At 44.9% G+C, this 10,587-nt stretch overlaps 1 protein-coding gene across 8 annotated transcripts in view; it reads left to right on the top strand.

The window, feature by feature from the left end:
* Positions 1–219: 219 nt before the first annotated feature.
* Positions 220–10,587, top strand: part of LOC309326445 (integrin alpha-X-like) — a 31,895-nt gene continuing 21,527 nt past the window's right edge. For 2 of the 8 annotated variants that reach the window (XM_081835170.1, XM_081835169.1), the window contains exons 1-7: positions 2,077–2,243; positions 3,588–3,693; positions 5,148–5,251; positions 6,003–6,067; positions 6,251–6,365; positions 7,287–7,417; positions 10,359–10,492. In XM_081835170.1, coding sequence (XP_081691296.1) covers positions 2,207–2,243; positions 3,588–3,693; positions 5,148–5,251; positions 6,003–6,067; positions 6,251–6,365; positions 7,287–7,417; positions 10,359–10,492 — 692 coding nt within the window. In that variant the 5' untranslated portion in view covers positions 2,077–2,206. Of the gene's footprint in view, positions 313–2,076; positions 2,244–3,587; positions 3,694–5,147; positions 5,256–5,416; positions 5,696–6,002; positions 6,068–6,250; positions 6,366–7,286; positions 7,418–10,358; positions 10,493–10,587 lie in introns of those variants that run through there. The other 6 variants (XM_081835171.1, XM_081835173.1, XM_081835172.1 and 3 more) reach the window with 6 other exon arrangements.

Raw genomic sequence — 10,587 nt, 5'->3', positions numbered from 1 at the left:
ATAATATCCTGGAAGTCCAAGTTTAGTCTAGGAAGTAAGACTGGGCCAACTGGGGGTCAGGTTCCAGGAGTTCAAAGTCAATAAGCAGAGAAGTCCAATGGAACAAGGTCAGGCTGTCAGAGTCATAGCTGTCAACTTTTCCCCTTTTTAAAGGGAAATTCCCTTATTCTGAATAGGATTCCTCACAAGAAAAGGGAAAAGTTGACAGCTATGGTCAGAGTGCAGAGTTCACAGAAAATCCAGGGAAGGAATACATCAAATTTAGAGAAGGCAAAAGAAGCAAAGGAGGTAACATCCTGGACAGCTCAGAATGTAAGTGAAGCCTATGTTTAAAAGAGCCCAGCCAGTTTCAGGAGCTATTGACTCCAGTGGCATTGGGGGTGAAAGGGTGCCAGCTTGGAGGGCCCAAGTAAGCTCCCCCCCAGTCAATCACATGATGCAGTGCATGTGACCATTTGAATGACAATGCCCACCAACTCTTGGGGGGGGGCAGCCCTCTCAAGTATTTTATTGTGGGGGGGGAGGGACCTTGTCTTCTAGAATTTGGCTCCTATGGCCGGGCCGGGGGTTCTGTACTTTTGCTGAGGCCTCTGAGTCAGTGAGACCTTAGCCACATCCACACCTTAAAACCTATTCAGTGCACAATTAAAGCAGATGGCTTTCCCCAAAGACTCCTGGGAACCGTAGTTTACTCACCACAGAACTACAACTCCCTCCACAAACAACAGTTCTCAGGGTTCTTTAGCAAAAAAGCCATGTGCTTTAAAAGTATGGCATGGATGTAGCCCCCTGAGCTGAAGATGCACTGACAACTCAGATTCTACTAGTGCTGGAAATTCAAAGAAGGTTTTTGAAGGCAACTCCTCTTCCCAGTCACCTCTTGCACATGCACATGCCTCCAACTTCTCCTCTTGACCTTTCTCTTACACAGCCACTTGTCCAGATGCTGGCTGCTTGCAGAGGCACACACCTCCAACTTTTCCTCTTGACCTTTTTCCTCATATGGAGTGAAGAAATCTATCAGCAGCAACTCTCACCTCTCACCTCAAGCCTGTAGTTCAGCCTTCTCTGAGGCACTTTTTTCCTCCTCAAGCTCTCCCATGTCTCCCCCGCTGGCTGGCTTCTGAACAATCAAAGGCTCTTTCTACTGCACTGCTGATTGCAATTCTTTACAAGTTCTCCAGCTGCCCATCTGCTCATGCAGTGTTCCCTAGAAAGAGGGGTTGATTGTTAAACCACTCTTTGGGGGGGGGGGACAAGGGTCTCCTAACAATTCTCAGCACCCTTAAAAAGCTACTGTTCCCAGGATTCCTTGGGGAAAGATATAAAGTGTTTAAAGTGGTATGCTATCTAGGGCTTGCTGATCAGAAGGTTGGTGGTTTGAATCCCCACAACGGGGTGAGCTCCCGTTGCTCGGTCCCTGCACCTGCCAACCTAACAGTTTGAAAGTACGCAGTGTAAGTAGATAAATAGGTACTGCTCCGGCGAAAAGGTAGACGGCGTTTCCGTGCGCTGCTCTGGTTCTCCAGAAGCGGCTTAGTCATGCTAGCTACATGACCCGGAAGCTGTACGCCAGCACCCTCAGCCAGAAAAGCGAGATGAGCTCCACAACCCTAGAGTCGTCCACGACTGGACCTAACGGTCAGGGGTCCCTTTACCTTTACCTTACTGCTTTAAATGTACAGTGCAAATGGGGCTTAATATGTTTAAACTGAGATGGATGTCATTATATTTTTAATGTGAGCTTTTGATGTTTTCTTTTTCAATTTTGTTGTTAAACTTCCTGTATAAAACAAAACAACTAGCTGCATGTGTGTGAGAGAATTCAACAAGCAGGTCCAATTTTTCTCATCCCAGCGTAAGCTGCCGGGGTTTTTAAAAAGCCTCCTTTTTTTAACACGGCAGTTCAGGGCCCTCTCTTCTTTGGCTTCTGATCTTGCTGGCTTTCCATTTTGCTTATTTTCCCACCCCGTTCCAGTAGCCACACTTTCTGACTCACACAATCTGTTCTAGTCCACCCCCCTCCCCTTGAGGGCTGGGCTTTCTTCTCAGACTCTGTATCAGATAAAGTTACACTTCTGTACTTTATGTATTCAGCTGTTTAGCTGCCAGTTACCTTCAAAGCAGCTCCATTGCCTGCTGGGCACCCTGCTTTTCTACTCTTTTCTCCACTGGTCATTTCATCCCAGTCTAAATAATACTAGGCATGGATCTCCCAGCACTTCTTTTTTACCTGGGCACAGGTAAGTGATAACAGCAAGGGAGTCTGCGGGTGTGAACTGGGGTGGGTGGGTGCTCATCCAAATCTTTTAAAAAGCAACCTGCTCGGTCCAAATTGAGATAAGAAAAAAACAAACAAAGTGTATCTATTTCTTGTGAAATCTAGTTGCAAAACAACAGCCCTGTATGATAGTCAAAGTTATTGTCTCTTTGCATTCTACGGACGCAGCATTAAAAAAAAGAAGCAGCTTCCTGCTACTTCTTTTCACCTGCTTCAAACGGCTTCATTGTTTGAAATAAATTTGCTCTAGCCTCACTTGCTCCCCAAACACACAATTCATGCAATGACCGTGCTGCAGAGTAGTGGCAACTCTGACCTTAACTCTGTCCTTTGTGTGTTCTCTCCATCCAAGAGAGAAGCTATGTACAATCAAATGAATAGAATGTGAGGAAAACTGGGCAATTTTGATGAGAACTGGAAAGGTTTTTTTTAAAAAAAATCAAAAAACAAAAATTGGCCCCTTTTGAGATTCCTGTAGGAATGTAGATTTGAATTACTGTAAATAATTTCCTTCAGCATGCATTCCCCAGACCAATTGCTTTCAGCTCCATGAGGACTTGCCTTTGCCTTTAGTATTTCATTACATGCTCCAGGGATAACCAATGTGGTGCCCTCCATATGTTGTTGGGCTCCAGCTCCCATCAGTCCCAGGTAGCATCATCCCATGGGTGGTGGGAGTTGTTGTCCAGCAAAATCTGGAGGGCCAACCATGCTGTTAACTGCCCTGCCTTAACACATTGTCTTCAGACTAGATTGAAGTCTGGATCTGAGCCTTGACTCAATTCCAATGCTGAGCAACAATAGTAATTGTTCTGGGTTAATTAACCTGGAGGGGTTGATTCAGATGCCTCAGACTTTTCCATGAGGACTTTATTATTCGTCTCATGACCGTTGCACCACAGCATACTGTAACCTACTTGGATTCCTTGGATACAGATTTGAGGCTTGGCTGGAAAAACTTTGGAACTTGATTTTCATGGGCAAATTGACAAATGTTCGTTTGTTACAGATGCCTTTTATCCAACTTGATTTATTTTTATTTCTTAAGTATCTCAAAATGAGCATGAATAGAGGCCTCCAGCATCTCATGGAGATCTATAGAAATAAACCTTCCACTAGTATGTGTAATGATGACCTATCTAAACACCTTACAGCAGTAACTTTGATGTACTCTCTTGTGGTGTATGGGTCCCCACTTTTCTTCTTGTATCTGGAAAAGACAAAATACTTTTTTTAAAAAAATCAACCTGGAATGGGTTGTGTGTGTGTGTAAGTGGTGTACTGAGAGTCCCTTTAACTCTTGCAGTGCTGGTGTCATGGTGTTGCGGATTTAGCGTGGATGTGGCTACACCAACCATCTTTCAGATAAGAACTCAGAGCTTTGGGAGCAGCGTGGCACAGACCAGGAATGAGTAAGAGGAAGCTGATTCGGTGTCAGGGACAGGGTTACTGGGAACATAGGAGGAGGGCTCGGAAGGAAGATGAAAAAATGGCAAATGGCACCGGGGAACAAAAACAGCAAGGCCCTTAATTGGCAACACTTTTTGTATGCATTGTGACATTTTCAGTGGCCTGACCTGACCCCTAACTTCTTAGGCTTTCCTCCCTTACTTGCAACCTATATTTCTTCAGCTCCACCACCCACAGTTGCTTCACGTTTTTCCTTTTCTCCTGAATGACTGTTAAGATTCTTTCATGCTATTCTGTCTATAGGGATGGATGAATCTGTTCATTTCAATTTCTGTTTCTCATTTCTCCAATCTTAAATTATGTAGCAGTCTACATATCTATCTAGCTATCTATCATCTATCTATCTATCTATCTATCTATCTATCTATCTATCTATCATCTATCTATATCTATCTATCATCTATCTATCCATCTTCAACACTTTGGTGCAAAGTTCTAATAATCACATTTTCCCATGCAGCTTTGACTAATACTAGGAAACATGTAGTGCATTTGAACTGCATTTTCATGACTGTGTGGCTTTTTATGCACACTTCCCCCTTTTATATGCATTATTGTGCATGTTGAGATAGATTCAACTAAATGGGAGTCAGTGCAACAGTTCCTGATAGTGTGATGGTTCTTTCCCCTCTCTTCCTCCATACACCCGCCCCACACACATTGGCTCAGAGATGGGGTTGGAAAACCCCCAGAACAGTGTGTGGAGTGAGGAGAGGGGAGATTGTTTCATCAGGCAAGCAATAATGCTCACATTGATGGAGCACTAAGGAAATTAGTGCTACTTTGAATTCTACCCATTACTTTAATGGAGGACTGCATTGTGAAATTTTGAGACATGTGAATTGTGAAGGATAGCTGTATTTCAGTCCATGTATTGGTTCAAGAAATGTGAATTAGGTCATTTCTTATTAAAATGCAAATGGAATGTAATTTCTTCTCTCCCACCCCTACCTGTATGCATGGACCCCCCCCCCCGCCCATACTTCCCTCTCCCTCCCAAGCCCACCTTGTCTGAGCAGCTTTTGGCCTGATGCCTTAGTGCTGTTTCTCAGCTGAAGCAAAACTGAAGTAACTGGTTTGGCTCAAGTTCATTCTTTGTTTTCTTGGCTGGCCACTCCCTTCTCTCCCTTCTCTCTTTGTTGTCTCGTGAGCTCCTTTTGGCAGAGCACTGTCTTTTCTTTCTTTGCTTAGGGCAGGACTGGGGAGCCCATGGCCTTCCAGATGCTGCTGAACTATAACTCTCAACAGCCTCCAGCAAACATGACCAATGCTCAGTGGTGATGGGAGTTGCAGAAACATCTAAAGGGCCAAAGGTTCCCCACACCTGGCTCAGGTTACATCATAAAGTGTCACTGTATAGATACTAATCACCTGCCTATTGCCTCCCTCACCTCAGGGTGCTTGTCGGTGCCCCACTTCAGCATGGACGAGTGAACGAAATTGGTAAACTTTACCGGTGCACCTACAGTTCAAGTGGCTGTACGGAGATTAGCATCCAACGTAGGTAACTTCTAAGTTTCAAATGAAGCTGGTCCTATCTGGGAAAAGCCAAATGGTGGTCCAGGTTCTCTCAGAGAGAGGGGAGAGGGAGGTATGGGGTCAGGGTAGCCTGGGCTTGTGGTCGCTGTTGCAGGAGTGAGTAAGGTGTTTTTTTTACAGAATTTGGGACTGGATTGTCTGAGTGAGGTAGGATGTCTGAGTTTCAGTTCAAGAGAAGTGAGTGGGAAGCGACAAAGAGGAGGAAGTGAGAATAGTTTCTAAATTGTAAGGCTATAGTAGCCTGAGGTCAGAGCGAGGCTTCCCTACAGATCTGAGATTGCTATAAAGCTGCCTTTGCCAACCTGATGACCACCAGATGTTGTTGGACTCCAATGCCCATCAGTCCCAATCAGAATGGTCAGTGGCCAGGGATGACAGGACTTGCTGCCCAACAGCATCCGGAAGGTACCAGGTTGTCTCCCCCTGTTTATCTCTGTTTCCACTTCCCCATGCCCTCTGTTGTTTCCCTGCACCTGCTTTTAGACTGTAAGCCCCTTAAGGCAAGGGCCTATCAATCTACTTCAGTACTGCCTGGTAGCTGCTGTACAGGGTTTCAGAGAAGGTTCTTTCCTAGCCCTACCTGGAGATGCTGGGGATTGAATCTGATACCTTCTGAGTGCAAAGCAAATGCTCTGCCACTGAGTTAATATAGTTGTTCTTCTCCCTTCTTAACGATTAATAATCTCAGCATGATTACTATTATTTCTTTCAGGGCCTATAGATGCTGTCAATATGTCCCTTGGTCTGTCCTTGGTTGCCAGGGATTCTCAAATCTTGGTAAATTCTTCTCTCTCTCTCTCTCTCTCTCTCTCTCTCTCTGGCACTCTGGTAGGAAATTGGCATTGTTGGAGGGAAAGAATTGAGTTTGAATGGGCCCAGATTAAAATCCTCTCCTAGTCAAATAGCATACTCAGCAAATTTGAACATATCATGAAAACTCCCTCTTTGTTCACTTGAAAGGTGTGCGGCCCCACAGTACACAGGGCCTGTGGAACAAACATGTATCTGAACGGCTACTGTTTTCTTCTGGATCAAAAGCTCCAAAAATTCCAGCAATTTCCAGAGATCTTACCAGGTGAGACTTTGGGATGAGTGAATCTGTCAATTGCTCTTGGACTCTCAATTTGCAAATTTCAAGTTGAGTTCTCCTTATTTCCATAGTGCGCTGTGTGTGTGTGTGTGTGTGTGTGTGTGTGTGTGTTTGCGTGTTTCAAAGTCCTTATGAAAAAATTTCAGCATTTTAGCATGGATTTCTCCTAATATACAGTGGTACCTCGGGTTAAGTACTTAATTCATTCTGGAGGCCCGTACTTAATCTGAAACCGTTCTTAACTTGAAGACCACTTTAGCTAATGGGGCCTCCTGCTGCCGCCGCGCTGCCGGAGCCCGATTTCTGTTCTTATCCTGAAGCAAAGTTGTTAACCTGAAGCACTATTTCTAAGTTAGTGGAGTGTGTAACCTGAAGCGTATGTAACCTGAAGCGTATGTAACCCGAGGTACCACTGTACACATTTTTGCAAACAATTTTACCTATTTAATGCATTTTACATGTTATTTTCATTCATATATGTATTTTTATGCACACTTTCCCCTAATATACACATTTATGTACACATTGCTTGGTTGGAGAACTGCACCGCAAAATTTGGAGAAGTGCAAGTTTAGAAGGATGGCATGTTTTGGTTTGCAATTGTTTCAGGAAGTGAAAATTAAGTTGGTTTGCTTAATAGTGATCACTCCTAGGAAACTGTGCATAGGATTGAAGTTGTGCTGATCCTAATGAATTGGGTATTAAGCTATGTATTGTTGAACTTCGGTGTACGCATGTGTGTGTATAAGAATGGATCAACTCAGCGCCTGCATTTTTGGACTCTCCTTTGGGGATTTCATAAACTCTCTTTGGCGGTGTGGGTGGCTGTCATGATGAGCTTTCAGAATTTACCACCACACCACTGGATATAAGGTAGATTGAAATGTTCCTTTATGTATCCCCCAGAATGCACTACCCACCCAACAGATATTGTGTTCTTGATTGATGGCTCAGGCAGCGTCAGTAACCAGGACTTCGAAAGAATGAAGTGGTTTGTCTCTGAGGTCATCAAGAGGTTGTCTGGCAGGAACACGCGGGTAATGGACACGAGGGGGGTTCTGGAGGGCACCATCATGCAATCTTATTGTGTTTTGGGAGGTCAGTCCTTTCCTGGGGGGAGGAAGACCAGCACTGGCCCCAGGTAGGCACCTTCTGTTAGCTGTGGGTATTGGCAACACTTCAGTTCCTCATATAAAACCTACATTCCTGGCTCCACCAACTAGTAGGAGGGCTTTTGCAAGTGTACTAAATGCATTATTTTAAGCATGAGAGTTTTTTTGTGAGTGCAAAGCACTCACCCACAGATAAGGCTGCCTGCTGCATCTTTGAATAAATCTTCATTTCAGTCTTGCCTCCTTCCAAAGGTTTTTCCGTTGCACCATTGGCTGGCTGTAGTTACATCCACCAGTCAGTCCCAGTGCAGAGGCACCGCAAATCTCTCTCATTGCAGAAGGCTGTCTCTTGCATATCTGCATGAGTTGCTAGTTTGAGTTGGTGGTTTTTAGGTGGGTTGAGGAGTTGTAGCCAGAATAGTGACATGTAGAAACATATTGGCAGTGGGCTCTTTTGAGAGCAGACTGTTTGTTTCCTTACTCTAAATGTAATCCTTTTGGGGTGTTAGAGTGAAACTGTGTCTCCAATTTTATACAGAAAACAAACTAGGTTTGGGACGTGCCTGCTGTGTGCAGACACGTAACTTAAAAAGTGGTTTAGAGAATTCAGAATGTGCTTTGAACTCTGGGTGAGATCCAGTTAGTCATGCTCAGAGTAGACTCGTTAAAATCAAAGGATCTAAGTAGCATGCATGGCGTTGCATTGCATTCTCTTTTTAATGTTCATGTGGCTGTCATATGTTATCAGTGAATTGAAAGCTGATACATGCTAGAGCGGCATGCCAGATGATCTGCCACTGCCACATCTTCACCCCCACAATTCTCATGTTTGGGTTTCTTCCATCTTGATAGATTGAATGGGACCAGCATACAGAATTACTGGCTTCCTGATGTGACATTGAAATGTGTCTGCAGCGGCAAAACATCCCAGAGTTTCCTTGGCAAAGTTCATGTACATTCAAGTTACGGTTCTTCCAGATAGGGACATAATATTGCAAACAGATTGTTAATATATTGCAGATGGATTGATAGCAACAAGTTTGCTCTTAATTTAATTTATTTTCTATGGAAAGAGTAAATCCTGATTAAATGGTGGTGGGGATATGGACTTCATGTTGCACAGATATTATGAAAAACTTGCATGCGTGAAGAACACCCTCTGTGATACAGCAGAAGCCACAGGTGGGATTTTTCCTAAGCCTAGCTCCCTCTGTATGTTATTGGACAAAACTGCAAGGAGCCTTTAAAGCCATAGTGAGGAAATCCATGATTGCAACTTTCATCATCCCATGCTAGCTAGGACTGATGGCCATGTGAACCCAACAACACCTACTGTACTTTAAAATTAAACTCCCTCCCTGCAAACAGAAAGCCAGCATAGCATTCAAAGGGCTAGGCTAGAATCTTTCTTCCAGCTGTGCTCATATTTTGTTTGCTGGGTGCTCTGTGTTTGTGTTCACAATCAAAAGTGGAACCCCCAAATTTGTAGCCTGAAAGTGTTACAATCCATTTTGCCACCTCATTCCACTTCCAAGTATAGAACCAGCTCAACATTACCTGTTTCTCTGTGCAATGCAGCAGCGGAGGAAGCCGTTCGGGCACCGTGGGGCCTCCATAGTCTGCCTGCCTCCTCCTCCTCAGCTGCCCACAGTGGGCGGACTGTTTGGACAGTGCAGAGCCTGCATGCGCCCAAGCCACCACGTCTCTCCCAGGAGAGATGCATGGCTCGGGCGCACTGCAGGCCCCGCAGTGAGTGCCACCCAGCATTTTGTCACCCCCCTCAATGGTGGCACCTAGGGCAGCCTGCACCCATCTCACCCCCCTTCCTCCACCCCTGGTGCAATGCCACCACAGAGAATCACTTTTTGGATAGGCTACAATGTCAGTTAGCAGGACACTCTGTTAACCAGCCCTCTGTCACTTGTGAATGCAAGAGGGAAAGGGGTGTTTTTGCTGTTGATGAAAGTAACTGGTTTCCCGCCCAGCTGTGAACCCTGTGCAGGAAACTGCACTAATACCACATGTTAATTGTAAAGTTTGACAATCCTGCAAGTGTTGCTTGTGGCGAACGCAAGGCCCTCTGTCAGTGGTGGGGCAGCAGGCTTTGCATGCAGAAATTTCTAGCTTCTATTCTCCAGTTAAAAGGACTGGTTATGAGATCATGTGACAGAGCGCTGCCTGAAGACCTGGAGGTGTGGGGACCTTTAGTCCTCCAGATGTTGCTGAACTATAACTCCCACCATCCCTAGGAATTGGCTATGCTTGCTGGTGCTGTTTGGAGTTGTAGTTTAGCAACATCTGAAGTGTCAAAGGTTTCCCACACCTCCCCTGAAGAGTCAACCTCAGAGCTCATCCACACTTACCTGTGCTCTGTGCTTTCTAGGCACAGGTCCAAGCTTTCCAGGTCTGTGTCCAAGCACTTTTTTGTGTGTCTCTGCACCTTCCCTGGGGAAACCCATGTTTTACTGCTGAATCAGAGCAAATGTTTAAAGGCCAAACACTTCCTTAGATTCAGTGGCAAACAGCGGGTTTTCTGGTGGGAAACTGGTGGGACAAAAAAAAAAAAAAAAAAAAAAGGAAACCACTCATACTCGTGCCTACAAATCACAGACCTAGAACCTGTGGCACAAATGCCTAGAACCTGTGGCATAAATGGAAATGTGGACGAGACCTTAACCTATCGCACTCCGAGGAGCTTGGCCTGCTACTTCAGCCAGCTCCCAGGTTTCACTCACTAAGGGTCTCTTACAGTGTTGAGTTCAGTGGGGCTTCTTCCCAGGTAAAAGGGTATAGGATTGCTTCTTGGACCTCTGGAGACCAGGTAGCCCTATTCATTAACTCCTTTTTGTTGTCTTTCTCTTGTTAGTTTGCCCTGGCACAGTATTCCACAGGCTTCACAGAACACTTTGATTTCAATGCTCCTGATCCTTCTAACAATGTCTTGGGTATCACACAAAGTCGCGGCATGACCTATACAGCCACTGCCATCAGAAAAGTTGTGTATGTTCAAGAACCTTATTTCTCTGCAGAAACAGCTTGCTCCATCTCTTCCCCTTTTAGGCACAAACTAGGCATGAGTAATGGTTCAGTTCTCT

Source organism: Podarcis erhardii (genome assembly GCF_964252035.2).
Source record: "Podarcis erhardii genome assembly, chromosome: 13".
Lineage (NCBI taxonomy): Eukaryota > Metazoa > Chordata > Lepidosauria > Squamata > Lacertidae > Podarcis > Podarcis erhardii.
Note: the sequence above shows the minus strand (reverse complement) of the source record. Positions and strands in the feature narration are given on the sequence as shown.